At 32.5% G+C, this 26720-nt stretch overlaps 1 protein-coding gene and 2 pseudogenes across 3 annotated transcripts; 2 read left to right on the top strand and 1 right to left on the bottom strand.

The window, feature by feature from the left end:
- Positions 1 to 3247: 3247 nt before the first annotated feature.
- LOC146944861 (protein FAR1-RELATED SEQUENCE 5-like) lies at positions 3248 to 6079 on the top strand (annotated as a pseudogene). The gene is made up of 4 exons (XR_015026149.1): positions 3248 to 5389; positions 5470 to 5658; positions 5735 to 5791; positions 5864 to 6079. The product of XR_015026149.1 is annotated as a protein FAR1-RELATED SEQUENCE 5-like (transcript).
- Positions 5895 to 7263, top strand: LOC146944862 (uncharacterized; annotated as a pseudogene).
- A 12861-nt stretch (positions 7264 to 20124) lies between these two features.
- LOC146944863 (Phosphoglycerate mutase family protein) lies at positions 20125 to 24259 on the bottom strand. 2 transcript variants are annotated; one of them, XM_085743205.1, is made up of 5 exons: positions 24007 to 24259; positions 22863 to 22962; positions 22641 to 22779; positions 21901 to 22018; positions 20125 to 20615 (listed from the first exon to the last, which is right to left on the bottom strand). In XM_085743205.1, exons 1-4 carry the CDS (start codon positions 24227 to 24229, stop codon positions 21926 to 21928), a joined length of 555 nt encoding a protein of 184 aa, XP_085599331.1. In that variant the 5' UTR covers positions 24230 to 24259; the 3' UTR covers positions 20125 to 20615; positions 21901 to 21925. The 2 variants fall into 2 exon arrangements, with proteins under 2 accessions (XP_085599331.1, XP_085599330.1); XM_085743204.1 differs by having other exon boundaries at positions 22600 to 22779.
- Positions 24260 to 26720: the final 2461 nt, after the last annotated feature.

The raw sequence follows: 26720 nt of genomic DNA on the forward strand, positions 1-26720 counted from the left end.
AGCGGTGCACGATTGTGTGAATGTTCTCAAAAAATAGGGGGCACGAAAACTCATTTTGAAATGGTGGGTTAATTTAGTGAGATTCATAAAATAGAGGGACCAAACTTGCAATTAAAAAATGAATAAGGTCTCGTTAACAAAAAAAGAAAAAAGGATAAGAATAGCTCCACATGCATGGATATTGGCAGAGTATACTAGTATAGGCTAGACATGGCAACGGGGCGGGTCGGAGGCTGATTTAAGCATCCCCGTCCCCGCCCCCGCTTCCATGCATCCGCCCCCGTCCCTAAACCATATTGGGGGTAAAAATTGAACACCTAACTCCGCCCCCAATGGGACGGGTCTCCTGGACCCGCCCCCACCTCCATCCGCGAAAACTCTATTTTTTATAAAATATTTAAAAAATGTATATTTTTTCATAGCAATAAAAACAAATAATTTTATTAATAATTAAAGATCTAATTAAAGATCTAATAAACTTTTTTCAAAAAAGTAAAATAATTATAATAAATATGTTTCTAAAGAGTAATAATATATTAAAATAGGTTGGTGCTTATGAAAATAAGATTATAAAATTTAATAAAGTAAATTTCAAAAAGCAGGTGTGGGGCAGGGGTGGATGCGAGGCGGGTGTAAGCGTCCTCGTCCCCGCCCCCGCACAATAAATTCAGATTTCCCCCACACCCGCACCCGCACCCAGTTAAATCGGTTTTTCCCCGTTAAATTCAGGGCGGGGGCGGGGTTTGTTGCCATGTCTCGTATAGGCTCACATCGAGAGTTATAAAACAATAAAGAGAATGACTCATATATGAAAGAGCAGTCCATCCCATTGTGCTATGTACTGTAGGTAATATTCTTGAAACGAGTAAAGCTTCTCCTCATTGTTGCGACTTATCAGTTCATCGAGGACCTTTAAAAGTTGTCCCTAATGAGTTTAATGAGTTGCAACAATAAGGATTAAACTTGTAAGAAATAAAACAAAATAGACTTGAGCTTATTTTGGTATCATTGTTGCCTCAAAGAGTCAAGACTAATGTGTATCCAACAATAAGGAGTAAACTCGCAAAACATGACCTTCCTGCATGATTTGTTGTATACTACTTGAATTTTAGTTTAATGCGCTTAAGTTATAATTGCTCTTAGATAATAAGATTGGTATAAACTATACTATCATAAGGTTAATTTTTTCTTTTTTCTTTTAAGGTAAATTGTTGATCTTAGTGTGGAAATTGTTTTGCAGGATCCTTAAATTTTCTTCTAAACAAGGAAATAAAATAGTGTTGATCATTTAGAAGTTTCTAGCTTTTGGCTCATCTCTTTAAATACACTCCTTGACAAGGCCTCGTTTAAATAATAATGTACTTGAGAATTAGTAGAGATATTACTCAATATGATGAGACTTGAGTCAATCTCAATGCTTTACCTCATCAGAATGAATAGGATTATTAGTTTTTCTAATTATTGTCACGTTATCATTGAACACATTCATTGTGTTGCAAGTTCATTAATCTTTGGAAGATCTTCAATGTTGATTTGTGGAAGAACACTGAAGTTCATGGTGAGTTGGTGGCTGCCTACAACAATCCTTTGGTGTGAAGGCTCTACTGTTAGCAATGGTACACAAGTGAGGGATTCAATTGGACCATAATACTACTAATAATTATACAAATTATTTGAAGTATCATAAATAAAGCACAATTGTGGTGCTATCCGACTTGAAGAATTAGTCTATGCAGTTGTACGTAGCGGTACTCGGAAATAAATCTAAGCGGTTTAAAAAGGAGACCATCCTACTCTTCCTCAATCATTGGTAATAATTAAACCTTTCACTACTATTGGAAATCTTCGCAAGTTTATTTTGGAAATAAATATTAATATCTTGCAGTATGCTCTAAATTTAAGCCATGGTAGCTTCTTGTCTTGTAGAATACTACTGATAATCATAATTTTGGCATTTCGAAATTGTTCTTTGCAGTCTCTATTATCAAAAGGTAGAAGAAAAGAAGGGTCAAATGGAGAGTAAAGTAACAGGTAACATAACATCTACATGATTTACAGAAGCAAATTTATTTCAGCCAGTGATTTAATTTCTAGTAAATCATGTTTCAAAGAGGGAAAAATTTTTGTATATTCTGAATTTCAGATCTTGTGTTTGTCATTTTTCCTGATATTGTCTTGTCTGTCCTATCTTACAACAATTGCAGTGGAAAAACATAACATAATCAAACTAAACAAGGAGACAATATAGTGTTGATCATTTTTAATTTTCTATCTTTTGGCTCAAAAGGAAATTTAAACTAAAAAATATTAAAATAAATAAATATGAAAGTATGGTTTCTATCCATCAATAATTAATAAGGTGTATGTTTATAATTGGGTCTAATCATCTGATACATGAATAATAAGATGATGCAGTTTTGATACTTGATCCAAACTTCACCATTAATCTATCACTCAAGTACAACCCTCGTTTGATGTTGCGAGTTATTAAAACCTCCTAAATCAATCTCTGTGCGACACTCATATTTTTCATAACAAAATTGAAATTTGTTACATAGTTTCAGTCAATAAAGCAAGCACAAAGTGAAAGGGGAATGACTACCTCTAATAATTGTGTTCACTTTTTCTTTAAAGGAAATATTATTTATTTGATTAACAATTACTATAAAATAAAAGATCGATTTGGATCCTCAGCTGCAGCATCCTCTACTGCAATGTCTGCTGCTAAATCTGAGCCATTGGATTAAATAATTAATTAATTAAAATAGATAATAATAAAAATATGAAAACTGCCCAATTACTGCATGTAGTGCGCCCGTTATTTTGTTTCTACCAGGGAAGTTATTCATTGATGCTGCAAAAACTAACTAGCTTGTGCCAAGATACAAAGAACACTAATATTCTTTGTCCTTATTTACTTTTTCGATTGTCTCAAATCTTAGGTATGTTTGTTGTTTTTTCTCCAATGGTCATTACTAATTTCATATGCTGATCTATTTCTTTTACTTGTAATATTTTTCACATGTTTGTCCTTATTACTTATATAAGAAACAAATTATTTCACATGTTTGTCCTCATTCACGATTACAAAAAACTAACCAAGAGAGTTGAGAATTGATTTTAAAATGTGAGACATTAAATATTATATATATGTTTCTTTTGTGAGTTATATATACTCTTTTACGATAATTTAGATTGTTTAAAAAAAAATGTATAATTAAATAAGGTATACATTTGGCTACCGCAAATAAGATATACATTTATTTTTTTTAGGAATTTTTAAGACTTTTGATACAAGATGAATGAAGATTGGAAGCCAAAAGTTGATATGGTTTTCGGTAGCTTTGAAGATCCTTGGGAGTTCTGGAAAACTTACGGTGGTAAGGTTTGATTCGGGGTGAGGAAAGATTATACACACAGAAAAAAGGATGGTTCAGTTTCTTCTTGTAGGTTTGTTTGCTGCAAAGAAGGCATACGAAAGCCAGACAAGCGAGATCATAAAACAAAGAATCCAAGACTAGAGACCAGAACAAATTGTGAAGCAAGGTTAGGACTTAAGAATGTGGATGGAAAATTGATGGTGCATGATTTTGTGGAGGACCACAACCACGAGTTACATTTGCCAGAAACAACTCATATGTTGTCTTCTCAACGAAAGATTTCTGAAATTCAATGTCAACAAATTGAACTAGCTGATAGTGCCGGTGTACAACAAAGGAAATCGTTTGATTTACTGAGTAAAGAAGTAGGAGGCAGAACTAACTTGAGTTTTATTTGTCTTGATCAAAAGAATTATCTTCGAAAAAAAAGAGAAAGAAGTTTGGTACAAGGGGAGGCTGGCTATTTACTGCAATACTTTCAAAGAAAGTCAGTAGAAAATCCAACTTTCTACCATGCTTATCAGCTAGATATTGAAGATCAGATCACCAATGTGTTTTGGGCAGATGCTAGGATGTTGATTGATTACAGTTATTTTGGTGATGTTGTTTCTCTTGATTCAACATATTGCACAAATAGTTCACACAGACCACTAGCAATCATCTCAGGATTTAACCACCATCGAGGAGCTGTAATTTTTGGAGCTGCATTATTATATGATGAAACTGCTGAGTCATATGAGTGGCTCTTTGAGACATTTCTAGAAGCACATAAGCAGAAAATGCCTCAAACAGTTTTTACTGATCAAGACAAATCAATGGCAAAAGCGTTAGCCGAGGTTATGCCCGGAGCTTACCATGGTTTATGTACGTGGCACTTGATGCAAAATGGAATTAAACACTTAGGAAATTTAATGAAGGGGGAATCTTATTTTCTTACTGACTTTAAGAAATGCATGTATGGTTATGAAGATGAAGAACAATTTGAAGATGGTTGGACATCCCTCTTTATAAAGTATGGTGTTCAGAAAAATGATTGGTTGCAAAGAATGTACAGTATAAAGGAGAAATGGGCATCTTGTTACATGAAGAAGACTTTGACATTAGGGATGCGAAGCACTCAACATAGTGAAAGCGTGAATGCAGATATTAAAAATTTTATGAGTAAGGACTTGGATTTAATTAAATTTTTTGAGCGTTTTGAAGATGTTGTAGAAGAAAAGCGGTATAAAGAATTGAAGTGTGAATTTGAAGCACGCCAAAAAATTCCAAGACTGAAGAACTCGTATTCTGATATTTTGCAACAAGTGTCCAAGCTTTATACTCCTACTATTTTTGACTTATTCCAACGTGAGTATGAGTTGTTTGAAGCATGCTTTGTGAATAGCATGGACATACAAACATCATCATCTACTTATGTTATTGCAAAGAAAAGGAATATGGGAGAATGGCAAGTGACCTTCGATTTGGAAAAGAATACAATTTGTTGCTCTTGTCGTAAATTTGAGAGCTTTGGCATACTTTGTTGTCATTGCTTAAAAGTCTTCATTCATATGGACGTTACTTCAGTGCCTGAGCCTTATATTTTAAAGAGGTGGACAAAGATATCAAGAAGTAGAGCTTCACAAACTATTGGTGTTAGTCATGTTGTAGAAGACTTGGATTTATCTCCAGCACAATGTTATAAGGAAATTTGTCCCCGCTTTAGTAGGATCGTCACAGAAGGATGTAGAAGTCCAGAAGCTGTCGAGTTTCTTAAGGAAGTTGCTGATGAATTGGATGAGCAAATGTTGAAGTTTCAAAATATGCAAATAAGTAGTGAACAAGTGAATGGAACCTCTAACAATATTAAAGAGATATCAAGTACTAATGATGGTGCAACACAAGTAAAGGGGTTTAAGAACAAAGAAGGTCCAAAGGGTTCAAAACGTTGGAAAGGTTGGGTAGAAACGAAACTGGCCAAGAGAAAGAAACGCGCAAAGTCCACTGCTTCACAAATTCAAGAACCTATGGTATTATTAATATATTTAGTTTTATTTTTTGTTTTTGTTGACTACATAAGCTCACCTTTATATTCCTTTTTTTCGTGTAGAAGAACAAAGCTAAGCAGGTTTCCAAAAATGTAATGAGGCGGGATGAAGTGTCAAACACAAGTGCTTCACAAAGTCAAAAGCAATATGTTGTGTCCAACATTAGTGATTTACAATGTCAACAGCCATATGCATCGCCAATTACAAGTGCACCTATATGGCTTAATAATGCATACAATCAACCATCTATGGTTAGCTAATAACAATTTGAATTTGTGAATGACCTTAACTATGTTTAGTGTTTAAATTATTTTGGTTTTTATGTAGGGAGACGATGGAACATCTAGTCAATTTGGTGTCGCTAGTTTTACTAGCTTATTGATGGTAAATTTCAAATTATACGATTCACTTTCAAATCTATATATATAATATTAACTTGCATTTTTTAAATTATAGGAGCAACTTGATGATGGTACCTGAGACTTGAATGGAGGCCTGTAGTTGTGCTGAGATGTTGAAGAGCTTATGATACAAATTCAGTGTTGACATGAGTTTTTTTTTATCAGCTGCTATTTTTGATTAGTTATTTAAGTGTTACCATGAATTTTTAATTAGGTGTTGCTTTACATGAGCCCCTTTTACAATTATTGTACTATTTCTTTGCTGTTTGATTAGGTACTGTCAAATGTCAATGCAGGTAAAACATCCATTTGCTTTTCTTGTTTTAAATAATCAAATGATATATTGTTATGTGTTTAGCTTCTCTAAAATGAGTTTGTACCGTCATTAAAATAAGTTTTTTAATTTAAAATCCAAGCAACATGATATAATAGAGGAGTAAACTGTCCGTCGTTGTGTGTATTTTGTAACGACCGTCACGAGGACTGTTATCATCTGTTTTTCCACTGCTGTACAGCAGTTGGTATTTGGAGAAGTACAGGTTTATAACAAGTAATAGAACCACTTCTGCATAGATTTCATAATGCACCGGAAATTATTTTTTATCTGTTGGAACACGGTACAGCGGTGCAATCCGAGCTACTTGTCAAAACTATGTGGAGCATTTGGAAGAGTAGGAATAATAAGTTATGGCAGCAAGTAACAGAGTCAAATGGAAGTATAATTGAGCGAGCCAAACATCTCCTTGAAGACTAGAGAAATGCAAACAAGAAGCAGGAAGTGCAGGCATCTCAGCAAGGAAATGCAGCTGCTGTCATGCTGCCAACTACACAGCAGGTCACGGCAGGAAGTAATGAGGGGAATAGGTGGAAAAAACCAATGTGTGGACGGCTGAAATGTAACGTGGACGCTTCGTTCTCATCTTCCACTAACAAAGTGGGTGTAGGTATGTGTATAAGGGACGAAGATGGATGTTTTGTTCGTGCAAAAACAATGAATGTGGCACACACCGTTATGTTCAGTTGATATTGGAGAAGCATTGGGGCTGCATCACATCATTTGTTGGGTTCATGAACTACAGCTCCAAAATGTTGATTTTGAGGTAGATTCAAAGCGTGTAGCAGATTACTTCAACCGAGGCAATGGTGATTTCACGGAATTTGGGGTCATTATGGATAGTAATAGGCACTATTGTTCTCTTTATTTACCAAACTCTCGTGTTGAGTTTTCTAAGAGGCAAGCGAATGGGGTTGCCCATGAATTAGCAAAGGCAGCCCTTTCCGAGTCTAGCTTCCGTATTTTTTATTATGTTTCAACATGTATTAACAATTTGATATCTAATGAAATGCTATAAACATATTTCCTTAAAAAAAATGATATAATAATCCAAACCATTACTTGTTCAAAAAAAAAATAATTCCAAACCGGTAAATGAGTTTCTTGTTTGTACAATATCTTTTGCACTTTCAAATCTTACAAACTAGTATGCACTAACCAAACCAAACTCCACCAAGCCACAAGGCATTTATAAGTCCACACAACTTGCTCCATCACCCAATGACCATATCTCTATTTAAGGAGAACTAAACTTTGATAAAAAAAAACCCTGCTAAATGCCATACAAAATCCAGTACAGCCAATAAATCTAATTGCAACCCAACAACTCATATGGCAAAATACTAACATAATCATATGACAAGAGCATGGCTTGAGATGTGGATGTGCAGCTCGAACTCAATGAAAACCGTGATCATCCTCCAAAAACAATTCTAATAATTGTCTGAATTTGAGACTGAGACAATTGTAAAGTTAAGCCACCAATACCAGAAAATTGCAGAAGAAATATTAGTTAAAATCACTTGTGACTCCGCAGTAAAATTAATCACCAATTCACCATCCACCTCAAAGCACATACCAAAACACAGAGAGCCACACTCAATAACTTATCCATTTTATAAGAAGCACTAAGCAGTGATTTCATTTTTTACTGATACAAGCAGTGATTTCCAACAAAATTTCTTTTAGTTTTATCAATGTTAAAACCTGAAAAACTTATCTCCCTGTTTAACCCAATTCACAGAACCACAATAACATGTATATGCCAGATTTTGAATTGCAAGAAAGATGAGAAGTGAGATGATGAGAATTGAATAGAGGACCATTGATCACTGAACGATGACAATTTTGATCCATGGTTCTTCAAATCACGTTTCGCAACTTGTCTCCGCACGGACCACACCCAAAACAAATTTAGGGGTTCCAATAGGTGAGTGATTGTTGAAAGAGACGGTAGTTCCGATAGGTGATTGTTGAAAGAGACTGTGTATCTGAAGATTTTGTCATTCACACTCACTGAGTCGTGTGTTCTTGTTTGCCATTCGAAAACAAAATAACGCGCGCAGAACACGCCGTAATTGGCCAGTTTTCATTTTTTATTATTATCTATTTTAATTAATTAATTATTTAATCCAATGGCTCAGATTTAGCAGCAGACATTGCAGTAGAGGATGCTGCAGCTGAGGATCCAAATCGCAATGCATCAAGAATAGACGGGTAGCACTTTGGTGCCATTAATGGCACCGTGGCATTAAATCTGGGCCATTAATGGCACCAAGATAGACCACAAGGATCTTGACAGCGTATAAGATATAGTCCCACATCGGCAGTTTTAAAACAGTATAGAGTAGGACTCCGCTATAAAACTACTCAGCTATAAAACTGTTGTCCATTGCAAGTATTTTGGCTAGTAGATTCATGCCTTGCTCCCTTGTACATTGAAACTTCTCTCCATTGTTGGGATTCGTGATGATAGGAGGACGACTTCTAAAAGTTGACCTCCATTGTTGATGAATCTTTATAATGTGGAGGAAATTCCTAAGAATTAAAAAAACAAAATTAGACTTGGCATACTTTGTAAAATTGCAAATGTCACATACTTTGGTATGATTGTTGTTAATGTTAGACCAAAAATAATTTAGGCATTACACAACCGTGCTTTGATAGTGTTTCTCTCAGTTCTATCACAAAATACTCCAAGTCTCCAACTTCTCATCCATTATTCCTGTATAAATTATTATCATTGTTATAGTTTATGAGTTTTTTTTGTTCAAAAACTCCATTTCATTTTCCCTATTTTTTGTTGAAAAATTAATTAATTCAAACAAATAAAAGATTGCTCACGACAAATTAATTGATTCGTATGATGTAGCTTGTCTTGGAACTTGTGTTGGGGGTCTGCTGCAATAACTGTACCAAGAAGATGATGAAGATGAATACGATGAAGTGTGCACATAAATTCCAAAGATTGTTGTATATCTTGATTGTTGGGAAGAGGCTGCTGCACCCTGAAAAGTTTAATAGTTATGCATGTAAACTCAAAGCGTATGGGGTTGCCATACTAACCTTTAGGTTCGATTCGCCCCCACCAATAACTGTATATTGGATGCAATAAGGAATGACCGCCGAATCCCCTTCAGGATACTATGAGTTCCTTGACGTGTATTGCACAACCACACCAAGCATATCTCCTAACAGTATTTTACAGATTTATGGTTCCAGCAATTCACTCATGCATTAGAGAATTGATGGATGATTTAGAGTAAGAGAATGAGGGAGAATTATGTTGTTAATGCAACAAAATTCTGTCCAAAGTTGTGTGTTGTAGTGTTCTTGCTGTATCAAACTAATGCCCAAATGCCAAGCATTTATAGTGCATTATATGACCCTTCACATGAGAGAAAGCACCCCTTTGACTTGAAACAATGTTATGGTTCATTAAACATCCTTTTGCCAAATGTTATAACCATATACATTTGAATCAATGCAAATGTTCATTAAGCATCACTTTGCCAAAGGTTCCAATGTATATGAATGATTCCCATGAAGAGTTACAACTTTTGGTTCTAAAGTGATTCCATTATTTTGGAAATCACCAACAATCCCCCACCATTTTCAAAATACTAAATCACATAAATCCGGAAATTCCATGCCTTCAGATAATGGTATCTCGCGATTTGAACCATTACTTAGTAAGTTAAGTTTTCGCTCATTCCCAAATAGTATGGTAGGCAAGCTTTGAACCAACTATTCATTAGAACAAGTGTGCATAACTTACACATAGAATCTTGGTACCATTGATAAAGAGACTTGTAAGATGACACATTAAGAAGGCCTTGTGTCATATATCCCTTTTCATGAGAATTTAAGAGTCAAACCCTTGAACTCCGTGAAGCGGCCAAACTTCATTCTCACATAGGTAGACTATATCGGAAATGCCCCATAAGTATGCATTCCAGCAAATATATGCTATATGTCCATTAAGAGGAAAACCTCATCCTACCCTTTTTCTTCTTATGGTCCAAGTACTTTTGTCCCTTGGGATGTTATCTATTGTCAAGTACTTCAATTACTCTAATAGTGTACTTTCACCATTGAACCCAAGACTTGATGCTACTCAAGTGTGGGTTGAGTTTCCACCATTGGTAATCAATTAGATTTGGGTTTGTACCACATCCCTAATAATGTCTTCAATGTATTCAACATCATTTCCAAAGACATCATTCCTTGTCAATCATTTCGTCAAATAATTGCAACATTTTCTTTTAACTTTTATAAACTTTGAATCTTCAATTCTTCACATAGATTTTTAATTCTCATAGCTATGTCTATGGATCAACTTATATACTCTTGATAGTATTTACTAACTATCATCAAACCATGACACTTTTGTCAATATTATAATAATACACAAACTTTTATGTCATTACATCTTTGCTATAACAATATTTAACATGCATTTCAATTTGAACTTCAACTTTTCTTTTATATCTAGCCAAGATATATCATACATTGAATGCATTAAACATACATAGCAAAATAAAACTTGATCATAAAAGAATGACATAACCAAACTTCATAAGATGAGATTAAACATGTAATTAAGTCATATACTCCACATAAAATTAAATATAACACAAACATTTTGATTTTAGTTATCATATAACTAATACATATATCATAAATTCATTGTGTTAAATTCAAGTTTATGTTTAAATATGATCAGTGCTAAATTTCAATAAACAATGACATAGAAGAATAAACAATGAACCAAAATCATTAATGTTTTCTATGACTTTTCTTCCATGAACATATATTAACTTACAATAATTCAAAACATACCCAAATTATTTTAATATCATGATAAACAAGAAATAAACCATTACTTTTCATATTATCATGTACATATAATATCAACACAATATTAATGATAATAATTTCTTACACAAAGTAAATAATATCATTAAAGCAACCACTTGATATTTTGACAATTTATCTACACTACTTTCATAAATAAAATAGTGTTTAAACATTCTTAACATACTACTATACTCATCAAAATTCATATACTTGAACAATTTTTAAATCATGTATATATATGTCAGCACATGTTAAATCTAACATATTTATATTTACTTAGATACTATACACATGCATTTAGAACACCAAATATTTCATAATAGGTAATCATTTATATGCACATCATCTCATGTTCAAATTAACATCAAACAGATTCCAAACGATAAATTTCATACATATCAAAATTTATCATGCATATATTATCTACAACCACACGTAAACTTAACACAAGCACATCACATATGAAATATTTATCCATAAATTTCCATAACATATATTCATAAATGGAATTTGTTTACCGTTCACCGTAGTCATGGATGAATATGTAAGATTTCATCTCTCCCAAAAATTGCAGCCATTAATCACAAGTAAATCATAAATCGAACCTAAAGATTCTTGGAACTTGTGTTGGGGGTCTGCTGCAATAACTTGACCAAGAAGATGATGAAGATGAATACGATGAAGTGTGCACATAAATTCCAAAGATTGTTGTATATCTTGATTGTTGGGAAGAGGCTGCTGCACTTGAAACCTGAAAAGTTTAATAGTTATGCATGTAAACTCAAAGCGTATGGGGTTGTCATACTAACCTTTAGGTTCGATTCGCCCCCACCAATAACTGTATATTGGATGCAATAAGGAATGACCGGCGAATCCCCTTCAGGATACTATGAGTTCCTTGACGTGTATTGCACAACCACACCAAGCGTATCTCCTAACAGTATTTTACAGATTTATGGTTCCAGCAATTCACTCATGCATTAGAGAATTGATGGATGATTTAGAGTAAGAGAATGAGGGAGAATTATGTTGTTAATGCAACAAAATTCTGTCCAAAGTTGTGTGTTGTAGTGCTCTTGCTGTATCAAACTAATGCCCAAATGCCAAGCATTTATAGTGCATTATATGACCCTTCACATGAGAGAAAGCACCCCTTTGACTTGAAACAATGTTATGGTTCATTAAACATCCTTTTGCCAAATGTTATAACCATATACATTTGAATCAATGCAAATGTTCATTAAGCATCACTTTGCCAAAGGTTCCAATGTATATGAATGATTCCCATGAAGAGTTACAACTTTTGGTTCTAAAGTGATTCCATTATTTTGGAAATCACCAACAGCTTGCTCATCACAACAATCTTCAACCACTTTTGGCTCCGAAATATGTTTGGAAGCTACTTGAGTTTTAAGGTAAAATGGCTCTGGAATAAGTTTGGGATATTTTCATCTCAACAAGGACGTATGCATAAATTTCGACTAATATTTTCATCTCATGTTATAAACGTTTGTATAAAAGATACAATACGCACGTTAATCACAAATTGACAACTCAATTGAGGAGTTAAGCGATTGTGAAAGAGTTCAAACAAGAACATTCAAGACTCAAACCCTAAAGACAAACATAATCCACTATGTTGTTAAATATTTATCCATAAAAAACGTCTTTAAACTAAAAGTTGGAGATTACAAAAACTATATCATTATATATTAAAAAAATGAAGAAACTCAAACATATTCAAATTAGAATCGCTCTACGTATCTTTACTTTCTGAATTTGTTTTATGATTATTGATCGATTTTCAACACTATCAAAAAGAATTCTCTATATACAATCAAACAATCATTTAACAAATTATCTCACATGTTTTATGACCAAAATTAAACTAACTTAAAAGTAAATATATCATTGAATATTCAGCATGCATATGTTTTCGGTTTTCACCGATATTTTTGAAAGAAATACTTAATCCTTAATCCTTTGTGGAGGCAAAAACTAATGTATTCAACAATTGCTAACAAAAACTATTTGACGAAAATCTTGCAGAATGAGTTTTTGTTACCAATGTTACCAATGTTCTTGCAGAATGCTTGGAAATATGTTTCGTACTATGTTTGGAAGCTATTTGACGAAATATGACGAAATTAATTTATTCAACAATTGCTAACAAAAACTATTAACTATTTGCCTCCAAATACTTAATCCTTTGTGGAGGCAAAAACTAATTTATTCAACAATTGCTAACAAAAACTATTTGACGAAAATCTTGCAGAATGAGTTTTTGTTACCAATGTTACCAATGTTCTTGCAGAATGCTTGGAAATATGTTTCGTACTATGTTTGGAAGCTATTTGACGAAATATGACGAAATTAATTTATTCAACAATTGCTAACAAAAACTATTAACTATTTGCCTCCAAATACTTAATCCTTTGTGGAGGCAAAAACTAATTTATTCAACAATTGCTAACAAAAACTATTTGGTTTACAAGTTGGTGTTTGGGAGCATTTGCCACCAATGTATAACACTTGAATGTGTCCCTGATCTCAGTACAATATCAAAAGATTGATTGCGTCCCTAATTAGAGACAGAAAATTTCCGTCAACCCACAAAATTTAAAATAAAAGCTGAAAATGTTATTTCATATTATTAGTCCACTTAAATTAAAACTTGTGTAGCAGTAGAAGAACCGAAAGAAACCTGATTATTTACATAATCAAAAGAAGGTTACATCCAATAACTTCCATTTTATCCACCAACTTCATTTCATTTCATTTTTTTAATATTCTCTTTCATAATAAATAAGGCTACAAATGAAATTTAACATCTAATACATTTGAAAATTAGTCATGTTTCTTATAAAAAGGACTAAAAAATTTGACATTTTTTGGGGAGAGTAAAAGTCAATATTTTTTTTTAGGGATTAAACATGGAATGTTGTAATTTTAAATAGCCTAAAAATATATTTACCCTTTATTTTAATAAGTTTGTAGGACTTTTAGTTAAGAAAAAGTTTGCAGGACTTTAGCGATTAATTTTGCTTAGATTTTATTATGTAGTGAGTATAATTTTCAAATTTAATATATTAAATATTATACATATTTACCTTCTCTCTCTCTCTTTTTTTTTTTTTATGGAACTTTACCTTAATCAAATATATATGGATCGGTATCAAAGAATATCACGTTGGATCCTCTAGTTAAATGGAAAAGTAACCTGTGGAAATTTTACCCTATACCCTTACATCTATACTTTCACCCCTACATTTTACACAAACTTCCTATTCTACCCTCCTATATAAACATAAGAGCATCCAGTTTAATAATTTTTTTCTCAACTTTTTCAAGCTTTCCGGTTTAATAATATATGGATCGGTATAGATGTAAGGGTATAGGGTAAAATTTCCCCATCTTTAAAAGAATTTTGGGCCTTGGTTGCACAATTTAAGACCGTAAAAGTTGCAGTCTAGCAGAGAATGGAGTTATGATGCAAGAGAGTGAAAATCATAAATTTAAGTGTATGCAAAAGAATTTATTTCTGACGTAATTGGTACAAAAATTTAAAACTGAGGGTGTGCAAGTTCTGACCCTCAAACTAAGGTAGTTCCTGCTTAGTCTCTCTAGTTTAAGACTTTAACATTCAAAATAACATATTAGAAAAGTCCCACATCAGGAGTTTTAAAACAATGGAGAGAATGATTCATCTATAAAAGAGTGGCCCATCTTACTCTTCTCTGAAGTATGAGTAGTTGAGTCATTTGTTGATTCCTTACTCTTGTTAATGGTCTTCCTTATTGCTGAGAATGTATGGTGATGGAGGATCTTTAAAGATTCCTCTGTTAGATTGATCTGATTAAAGTTCCTTCTTCACCATACATGTCACTGCGATAAAGAAGAAACTCCTAAGAAATAAAAAAACAAGATGATGAGTGGTGAAATAGAAATTAAATCACTGGCTTAATTTGTTTACATCTGCTTATGAGAATGCTTACATTTTTGTACTAGTGTCCTTGTTCTGATTTTCATGTGGAAATTGTGTTGCAGCATCTTTAAATTTTATTCTTCCATAATGTGAAAAGGTTCACCATTTTGTTGCACTATTTGACTAGTGTTTTAAATACTACTGAAGTCTTCTCATCTTTGCTGAATCTCTGGAAAGTCTTCAATGTTGGTTTGTGGAAGAATAGTGAAGTTCATGTTTGGTGGAAAACATAGGAACCTTAAAAACCCGGAGAACCTTAAAGACATTATTGTTCCTTAGCCATATCGCATACTAAGGGTCATTATGAGGAAGGTTGCGAAATTGAATCATCAACAAATCCGATTTTGTTCTTCACACCAAGGGCGATGAGTATCATGCGACGAATGATTTTCCTCACTCAAGAGATGCAAGAGTAGAACAAACCCTGGATGATCAGAATGATGGATGAAGAAAGGATTCTTCTATTGATCTTCCATGATTATGAAAAAGAATTGTTGAAGAAGATTGAATTGAGAAGCGGGAACAGGAAATCAAAGCTTCCGAAGAGTCTCTTCTGCTACCATATAGAGTCTTACACAATCATCAAGCATGCACCATTGATTTTGTGAAATTGAACACAAAAGAACGAAAGAGAGCATTTCTGCCGTCATCCTTGAAGCCACCATTATACTACTATGATATACAAATTTTTAGTATGATCATAAATAAGCAGAAACCTACTTTCATTGGCATGTTTTTACTTTTTCACTTGGAATTTTTTAACTTCACAAATTTTAAAATAAATGTGTTTAGACGTCTTTTGCCACAACCCTTTTCTTGACTAGCTAGCTACTTGGTTTTAATAGGCCCCGAAGCTTTCACCCATCAAACCCTGTTGCTACAAATGCCTGCAAGATGCTATGTTAGTTACACATCTTCTTCTCGGTTGAAAATCAAATACTTTTCCTTTTGGAAGCTAACATGATATGAAATGAAAACATTGTAATGCAATAAAAAAATGTTTTTCAATTTATTTTCCTTAAAAGCGAATAATTGAGGGACAAAATTGTTCGATTTTAAAATGAGGAAGACCATTTTCGTGAGAGTGGTAAAATAAGGGAGACCAAAAGTACAATTAAACCTAAAATATATGTACTCGGTTTATTTCGGTTTTGAAAAAAGGAATATGAAATTCGATTTTGAGTAGCTTTCACAAAAGATCATCGAATAATATTCAGTTTTGTGTAATTTTCGCTTTTTTTAAGATTGTTTTTTAGTGATAAATGTTAATAATTAATTTTTTGAGAAAATGTTAATATTTAATTATTATATTAATAATTAATCTTTCGTTCGGATTTAAACCCAGACCTTTACCTTTTATTAAACTTTTAGTTTAATCCAATCGAGCTAGCTAGCTGAACATTGTTTTATCTAATATTTGTGTACTCTTTCTTTAAAAGAAATATTACTAATCCGATTACCAATTTAACAATTACAAAATAAAATTAAAAAAAGTAGCTAAGGCCAACAGCTAACTATAATATTGAATTCTGCTCTTCTCCCAGCACATTTTGCTCACGCCCTGCAGCCATGCCAAATATACCCTTGCGCACCTTAAGTAACGTAGCGCACCTTAAGTAACGCTACGCTACTTAACTTACGCAGCGTGAGTTAAGTCACGTAGTGTTACTGTTTTCGTACAAAACCCATCAGTCCAAACTGTAACACCCCGTTTTCCCAATATAAAAAAAATATAAAGAATATCAGAGTTTTCTCATCAGAAACGGAGCATCACATTCATCATACAACATTATCCACAATTATAATAATAGACAATACTATTTATTAAAATAACCAGCCTTTGTAGAAAAAAATCCAATAATCATATGCAGCGGAATAGTCTTACATCATCTTATAAAATCCTTGGCACTAAAAGGCCACAACTTAACATCTTAAAATAGTCTTCATAAAATTAATCCAACAATAATAAAAAGAAATACGTAACAAGGAAAACAATGCATCAAACAAATCCTCATCCTGTTACGTATTAGAGCATCCTAGACGACACGACGGAGATCACTCACAACTGCACTATTTTACCTGCAAGTTACTCATACGAAGAGCAACATTTTTAAGCAGAAGGGGTGAGATTTCACATTCATTAATAGCAAGAAACAATTCATAAAGAATAATCAACAACATATATTTAACATTAATATACTCATAACGATCAAAATTGCTGACCCTTTGGAATGCATTGCTTAAATTTTAATCCTTTTGTTATAGTTACTAGTTTGCTACCACAATAAGCATATCACGTTGCAATTGCTGACACTTTGTTCACACAGACAAATGTTTAATGGATCTTGTAAGCGTTTGCTGATTTGGAATTGTTTTCATAATCCTTAATATAATCAATTGCAATGTCAATGATCGGAAAATCATAACAAAGTTGGATGGATGAGAGCAATTACTACTATAGAAATTTGTAATTATGTTGACAATCATTTAAATTTATTTCCTTTCATTTTTTTTTTCAGTTGAATGGTTGTTTTGGACAACACTGCTAAGCACAACTTAACTTATCTTTAAACTGTGTATATGAGTAACTTTGTCATTAAACATTAACACTTAATTTAATTCATTGATTGTTCTTGTGCAAATGTGCATACAATTGTTGCATGTTGGTGCAACTTTTCTCAATTTCTTTGACAATTATATTAATAGTTAATTCATCGAGGTTTGAAACCATGACCTTCAACTTTTTTTTGCCTTTAACTCAAATCAGTTTTCTTTTTTTAATTTTGATTTCGATATGAGCATTGTTTTCTCAAATATTTGTGTACGCTTTTTCTAAAGGAAATATTACTAACTTGATTGCCAAAATAGAATGTGGTTTTGCTTCATGTGAAATTACAACATATTACAATACGTACCACAACTTAGTAGATAAAAAATACTCCTTCCGTCCCGCAATACTTGACCTACTTGGTCATTTCACACAGATTAAGAAAAATGTATAGATGAAAGAAAGAGAATGATATTTTTACTGAATTGCCCTTATTATTATTTTTAAACCTTCACTTTTTTAAGTAATGATTATTTTCCTTGTTCCACTATAAACTTTTACATGGAGACCACAAAAAGTAAATATAAGGGGTAAACTTGTCAAATTAAGCTTAAAAATTTGAGAAGGTCAAGTATCGTGGGACAATTTTTTTTTCAGATAGATCAAGTATTGCGGGACGGAGGGAGTATCATTTAAACCTGCAGCACAACATCACAATTAAAAGAGCAATTGAAATCATAACTATATGAACCTTTTCAATTATGCAATTAATTACTCTTCGGATTTCTTTTTGTATGGTCACCTAGAGAGAGACAACTATTTTATAAATAAAGAAAAGAAATTGTATCCAAAACTCCTAATCAATTTAATACTGTCATAATTCACTCACTAGATTGTGATACTTTCTTGGGTTGGTGTTGAATATTTAAATCTTGAGAGTCTACTATTACTCTTAGTTTTTTAATTGCTTCCTTTAATATTGTAGGTGAGGTTGGACATTTAAAATAGAGATTTAATTGGATTAAAAGTAAGTGTGATCTGAAAAAATCTTTAACACCGGCTCAATCACTCTTGTGATACTTTTCTTGGGTCGGGGCAAGCTGAAATTGGAATATGATTACCTCTAATATTTTTGCACCCATTTTTAAAGGAATTATTACTTTTGACACGAAAAACAAACATTACTAATTTGATCAACAATTACTATAAAGTAAAAATGTAAATAAGCCCAACAGCAGCTGAACTAAAATATATAAGATGTCGTTAGGAAATAAAATAGTAATGGATAAAGAGAAAGCGTAATTGGTATAACAACAGTCCCACATCGGGAGTGATAAAACAATATAGAGAAGAACTCATCTATAAAACAACAGTCCATCACACTGAGCTAAATAATTTGGGTAGAGGAACAAATCGCCGCTTTCTTTAATGTGTGAAGCTCCTCTTTATTTTCTATCTTATCTTGTTTTAGAGGAATTTGACCTTCGAAATGCGGGAAAGATCTCTGAAATGAAGTTAAGATCAATAATAAGGAGGAAACTTTTAAAAAAAAAAAATTAGCTGATTATTTTTTTCCTATAAAATAAAAAAATTGAGCTAAATATTTTTTAAAATAGTTTTTTTGGTCATGGTGAATAAGTAGAGTGTTTGGAGTTTATAAATAAAAATGTAACTAAGCATCCTTCCTTTAAAAATGTAACACATATTACAATGCAATTTCGCCCACTTTGTTCACACAAACAAATGTTTAATGAATCTTGTAAACGTTTGCTGATTTGGAATTGTTTTTATAATCTTGATATAACCAATTGCAATGTCCATGGTCAGTTTCAATTCCTGTCAATTGTCATGCTTATATGTTGTTGGATTTGCTACTAGTTGCTAACATGGACTTCAGAAAATCATAATAAAGTTGGATGAACGAGATCAACTACTATATAGAAATTTGTAATTATGCTGACAATCATTTAATTGATTTCCTTTCATTTTTTTCAGTTGAATGATTGTTTTGGATAACACTGCTAGTTACAAGGATATAGTATCAACTACCAAAGATAGGATGAGTTGTTTTATTAGCACAAGTTTACTTTTCTTTAAACTGTGTATACGACTGTTTCTGTTTGCTAGTATGCAAACAATTAACTTTGTCATTAAATATTAACACTTCATTTTTTTATTGTTTTGCAAATGTGCATGTAATTGTTGCATGTTGGTGCAACTTTTCTCAATTTCGTAAACAGTTATACTAACAGTAGTATACTAGCAGTATATGATTTAGCAATTTTAAGATTTTAAAATGGCTCAAATTATTGTTAATATTGTTGGTTACACTTAGCAGTGTGTATGAAAAAACTATGTGACTCATTTAATATAACTAATTTAAAATAAAAAATAAAAAATTATTAGATGGCCCAATTTCAGCACTTGATTCATGATTTTATGGCCAAAATCTCTGTTTTTTGAATTAAAAATCTGACGAGGAATTTATTTTAACAAAGTCCAAATTAATTCTGTCCCAATTCATGTTGGCCCAACCCATTCAGGGCATTACAGTTTTCATAATCAAGGTGGAAGAAAAGAAAGATGAAATGGAGAGTAAAGTTACAAGTAAAATCTACATGATTCACAAGTAACTTTTTTTCTTTGAAACATGAAGTTGTGTCTGTTAAACAGCAACAACTACTCAACTGAGTAGCATGAGTTCAATTCAAAGAATCTATATGCTTTACATTCTATACTAAGCAGGCATTGATATCCAACAATTTACTCTCAGCAATGCTTCATATTGAATGTCAATAGAAACAACCCATTGCTGCCAAATTAAACAGAATCTGATTGAGCATTTTTACATCGTTTTCCATCTTCCATCTAGTATGCTTTCCCTAGTCATGAGCTCTGAGCAATCACGCCCTGACCAAACTGATGCGGTTTGGATTCCTAAAATAAGCAATGATGCTTCCAACTTTATCTTTTGAGCATCTATTAGCAAGATTTTCAGTATGGAAAATCTTGACTAGCTAGCTACTTGGTTTTAATATGCCCTGAAGCTTCCACCCACCAAACCCTGCTGCTACAAATGCCTGTAAGATGCAATGTTAGATACACAACTTTTTCTCGGTCGAAAATCGAATACTTTTCCTTTTGGAAGCTTACATAATATTAAATGAAAGCTTTGTAATGCTACATGAGATGTTTTTTTCCCCTTAAAATATTAATCAATCAAAAGGTGACCGTAGTGGTGTGCGACTATGTTTCAAATCTTATTATCATGATAGGTGAACACAATCATAAAAATACATTTATCAGCAAAATCTCATTGATATCCTTTCTTGGGGTAGGTGTCAAGCATAATAGCTACTGGTTTAAAGTTCCAGTTACACTAATAAGGTTTTATTTTAGGCTTAAAAGGTAAAATATCAAGGCTTGGGGACTAATCATATAAGGGTGATAGAGTAGTTTTGAGCAAATAATGACCACGAGCAAAAGACATTCCCTGCCGTAATTGAAGTTACTGGAACTAAGTTTTACAAGAAAATTTCTAAAAAAATAACGAATGTTGTGTGCGACATGTGGGTACTAACAAATAGGGAGTACGTCATAAGGTGATTCCTAAACCATTATAACATTTATGATGGAAATAGAATTTTATTACCAATTTTCCAATTCATTAATCAATAAGAATCATTTAACATTTCATCCATGTAAAAATATTAGAAACCGTGAAGGACTAACTCTCCTAAAAGTTGAAACAGTTATGTATAGGTCATGAATGGACTTCTTATCTTTATAGTATTCTTATCTATATAGTAAACAAATCTAATTAAGAGAGAAGTACAAACAGAGTTCCTATTATCATTTTATCATCTTTTTATGAATTTTCCAATTGTGATGTATGAAATTTGAGGTAAGTTAGAATGTTCAAGGTTTATGGGTTCTGCTACTAACTCATTCCTACCATCATGCTAGTAAGACATCCCCAATGGTAAATATTGGTTGACTCTAGCCAAAAAAGGAACAAGAATACACACACTCCTAACACAGTTTTGTAGGGAGATAAGAACATTTTTACTGACATGCACAAAGATAAACCCTTCAAACACATGTTCCACAAAAAACATTCCAAAAATAAATTTATAATCTCGGAAAGTATCAAATGAAACTCCTATAATTAGAAGTTAATTTATTTTTGCATAAAATAGTTTGCAGAAGAAGCCCATACAATTTCTGTGCGATCTTTAGTAGAGAAACTAAACTTCATAAAAGTATAAACTGAGGTTATCATTATTATATACCACAAAAGACACAATAAATGCATTTGAAATAAGATATTAATGTACACAATTGTGCAAGGTAATAAAGTAAAACCTCATTCCAAGATTTCCCAGCAGTTTCAAGCAGTGCAGCATTGCATGTCTTTAATTCTACAGATGCCCCACAAAACATTGAAGCTGCCTCTTCCCACCCCCTGTTGTGTCCCATGCACCTGTAGACCACCCAATATCAAATATCCATCAAATCTTATTAATGTAATTTTTATGTATCAAATAAAAGCAAATAAAAAGATATTGTTGGAAAAAGAATAAAGGGCTCGTAAAGAACTATTTAAATCAGGCTGGATGTTGATTCATTAAGTATAGGCTTCATAATTCACATTACATCATATAGTGACCACCTACAAACATTGGATGTTCTTCATGCTAGATTCAACCAATTTTGAGTTGGGTTTCAGTCCATAGTGTTGAAAGGTTGAAAACACTACCTCTAAAAGTTCAAAACAGATGGAGTGTAAAAAGCACAAAAAAAATAAATGGCAAATGTAACTCCACTAAATTTCCATATTTGACCTTTACCATCTGATTTCTCAGTTGTAGCAAATCCACTCTGCAAATATAGCATTATAAGTAAAAAGTATTGATTATAGCCACATTGTTTTGTTTTTCCATAGGTTGTTTGGGTTCAAACAAGGAAGAACATAAAGACCCATTCAACCTCCACCTTCATACAAAGATAATAAAGAATTTAGAAACCAACATAAAAGGCTAGACAAAATCTTTAGCTACTCACATGACAGTTAATATCTCATCCCTTGAATATTTACAAATAACCTTTTGAAGGTGATCTGCGGTTTGCCCATCCATGGCTGCAATCGAATAGAAACTAGAAACAAAATGAACCTCGGCGTCCAGTAGTTCCTGCACTTGTTCCTGCATTATCTTGAGTGTCTCCTTAGTCCGTGCTGCATCGCTGTCGCAAGCAACAGAAATCAACATATAACCTCAAAGACAGACAGCAAACTCAATTCAATCTCACACCACAAAACTCCCTACCTAGATAGTATAAGTTCAGGAATCCAACCCAACTGTTGGAGTTTGAGGGAAACTTTCACAGCATCTTCCTTCCCTGACTTACTCAGAGGCCGGTCATGATCTGCACAACGCAAAACTAAATAAATAACTAAATTCCTCCATTTACACCAAACAAACAATACATTTTCATTTCAAAACATGAGACAGAAACATAAACATTATTAACATGGGTGTTAAAGCTTAATACTTTATGACCCTGTTTGGATAAACAACTTAATTAAGTGCTTATAGATAAACTATTTCTATAACAAAAGATAAAATAATGTCAAATTGGTTTTATATAAGCTATAAGTTGTTTTCTCATAAGCTATCATACATAACTTTTGAAAATAAGCTCAAAACAGCTTATGGACATGTCATAACTTGTTTCCATTAGCTCTCAAAATTAGTCATAAAGTGCTTCAGTAGATAAGCTTAAATATGTCAATCCAAACCAGTCCTACACTTGAAATAGCACAAAGCAAGAAACCCACTACTTGTTTTACGTAGAACTAGAAGCCATAACATAACGTGTTTCAATTTCAACTACAATTCCTTAAACCAGAACATTCCAAGTTGAATAGAGTTTGACACTTTATTTCATTTCCTCCATTTACACCAAACAAACATTTTCATTTCAAAACTTGTTGTGACAGAAACATAAGCATTAATAACATGAGTGAGTGTTAAAGGTTGGGACTCCTATTTGGATAAACAGCTTAATTAAGCACTTAACATATAAATGCTTATGCATAAACTATTTCAATAACAAAAGAAAAAATAAAGTCAAACTGGTTTCATATAAGCTATAAGTCATTTTCATAAGCTAACACAGAGAACTTATGGAAATAAGTTGAAAACAGCTTATGGACATGTCATAAGTTATTTTCATAAGCTCCCCTAAACACTCATACAAGTGCTTATGTAAGTAAATAAGCTTAAATAAGTTAATCCAAATAGACCCTACATTCAAAATAGCACAAAACAAAAAGCCCAGTATCTGTTTTATCCAGAACTAGAAGCCATAACATAAGCAGTTTCAATTTCCACTAAATTCCTTAAACGGGAACGTTCCTAATTGAATAAAGTTTGAAACTTTAATTCCAAAAAATGAAGGGCTTTATACCTCGGAGTGAAGGGTGTTCCCAGGAACTTTCGGCATGGCGAAGAAGGATGAGGCGGCGAGAGATGGAATCTGAGAAAGGCTCTTTTAGCTTGGTGTCTTGTTTGGGAATGAGGATTGAGGATTTGGCGCGTAATCTGAAATTAGGGTTCCGAATGTTGCTCCGGCGATGATTGAGGTGGTGGTGGAAAGGTGAATTGACGGTGCTGCATGTGGTAGAATGCATTTCATACCCAATTTCAGATTTTGTGGCGTTAAATCCCTGGTTTGCTTTGTGTTGTTGTATATATACGCTTCCATTGTGCCCCCATTATGTCGACACTCATTTCAACTTAAGATTATTTAGATTTAGATAAACAACTTATTTGCAACTTATAGCTTATAGTATAAATATTTACATGATGAGTACCTAAACGAAGAATAAAATAAAGTTAAATTATTTATTTTTTAAGGAAAAATAAAGTTAAATTGTTTTTTTGAAGAAATAAAGTTAAATTGTTGTTGTTGTCATAATATAAAAATTTTGCTAAAAAAAAAGGTTTTGTAAAAATTAATGTATAATTGGTAAGATAATTTATAGTGCACTTGGGTTAGTTCAGTGTTATTGGTTTGAAACCTGTGAGTGTGCTCTTCTTCGATGTCTCAAGTTCGATTATCTCTGCTGCCAATTTGAATGGACTAATTTAGCTTCTTTAGCTTCTTCAAAAAAAAAATATAAGTTAGTTATATAAGTTAGTTTATTTCTTTTAACTTGTTGACAACAAATAAGCTACTTTAACGGCTGAATTACCTTCTAATATCAATATCTGCCAATTTGAATGGACTAATTTAGCTTCTTCAAAAAAAAAAAATATAAGTTAGTTATATAAGTTAGTTTAATTCTTTTAACTTGTTGACAACAAATAAGCTACTTTAACGGCTGAATTACCTTCTAATATCAATATGGAAAAAGAAAAAAAATTGGTTACATAATATAAATATAAAATGAATATACATTTGAACTACCTTATATTTAACTAAGGGAAAATTACAAAGACCACCCCTAAGGTTTGGTTAAAAGACACACACCTCCCCTCTAGTTTTAAAAATATAGTAATCTCCCCTCAATTTAACTCTGTTAACCATCTGTTAGTTTACTAACATCAGCTAGCCTTAATGCTATGAATTACCCCTCCCTATATGATTGAATGCATCCGCAACACTAATTCAACCCACCAATGTTAATCCAAATCTATATATAGACCTGGCAACATGAAATGATGTGATGACACTATATTCCTCTTCTACTTGTTTTCACTTATACTGTACTCCTCACATAGATTGCTGAGAAATTAATCAATTAACCCCTCTGCTACGAATAATAACACAATTACTTTTTCTAGAGCTTAACATTCACCTTATTGGTATCCCATCACTAAGTCCATTTAATTATCAATAGGTACATATAACACGGCCATTGAACATAGGCAATGCTTTCCATCCATTTTCCAATTTAGGCAAACCTCGATTCAATCCATCAAGCTGAACACAAGCTTTACACCATTTCTGTACAGGTTCAGTGGGATAAGGGTATCTTCAAGTCTATTTGCATTTTAACAGAAAGATAACACTGTTTAGAGAGTGTTAAGAGAGAAGGGAGGAATCAATCTATTTAATAAAAAGTTAAGGGAGGTTAGTGTCTATTTTAAAACTAAAGGGGGTGTCTCTGTCATTTAAAGAAAACTTAAGGGAGGTAAGTGTAATTTTCCCTAAAAAATATTAAATTTTTTTAAACTAAGATTGCATGTTGGTTCTTAAAATATATTTGATATGCATATTAGTATTGGTTTTTTTTTAAGGAATATTAGTATTGGTTATGCACAAAAAAAAAATGACTTAATTGAAGAATATAAGAATGTGGTGAACTTTGTTAATTTTCTTTTTTTTTCTTTCTTTTTTTTATTTAATTGGGTTTTTATTAGTGCATATACATTTGTTTTTGGTAGTGTTTATTTAATCTGGTTAAGTTTATATTCCGGGACTTTTGTTTTTATTTTTATTAATAAATTTGACTATAATTGATTTTACCTCCTGAATTGATTTTAGGTCTGTTTTTTATAGGTTTTAAAAAAATGAATTTTTCTTTGTATTTCTAAAAATGGATTTTTTGAAAATTTACTCAAATCTAGTAAAAGTTATTTCAAACTCATTTGTTATAAGTTAAAAAAAAAAGATTTTGAAATTTTCTAATTTATATATTCATTGTTCGAGATTTTACATAGTAAAAATCTCATATTTTTTCAAAATGACATCTTTTAAAAATAATTTTTATGAAAAGCTATTTAAAATAGTTTTTTTTAAGAGATTTTTTCAAAATTGTAGTATCCAAAAAAAATTATAACAAAATGATGAAATACTTAAAATAACATTTTAAGATAAGCTCAGGAACGACGTAGGATAGCAATCTTGCGGATGATATTTGGCATAAATGTATTCCGACAAAGGTTTCTCTTATGGTGTGGCTTCTTCTCCGAAACAGGCTTCCGACCAAAGACAACTTGTTACGGCAGGGTGTTATTCATGTTGATGTTGCGACATGTGTAGCTGGTTGTAGTGTTCCTGAAACGGCTTTGCATCTATTTCTTTCTTGTGACATATCTAGCAGCTTATGGGCTGAAGACGGGCTTTGGTTAGGTATTTATGCGGTTTCTTCGGGTGACCTTCGACATCACTACCAA

Source organism: Medicago sativa, chromosome 2 (assembly GCF_051527215.1).
Source record: "Medicago sativa cultivar Bolivia chromosome 2, Bolivia_mono, whole genome shotgun sequence".
Lineage (NCBI taxonomy): Eukaryota > Viridiplantae > Streptophyta > Magnoliopsida > Fabales > Fabaceae > Medicago > Medicago sativa.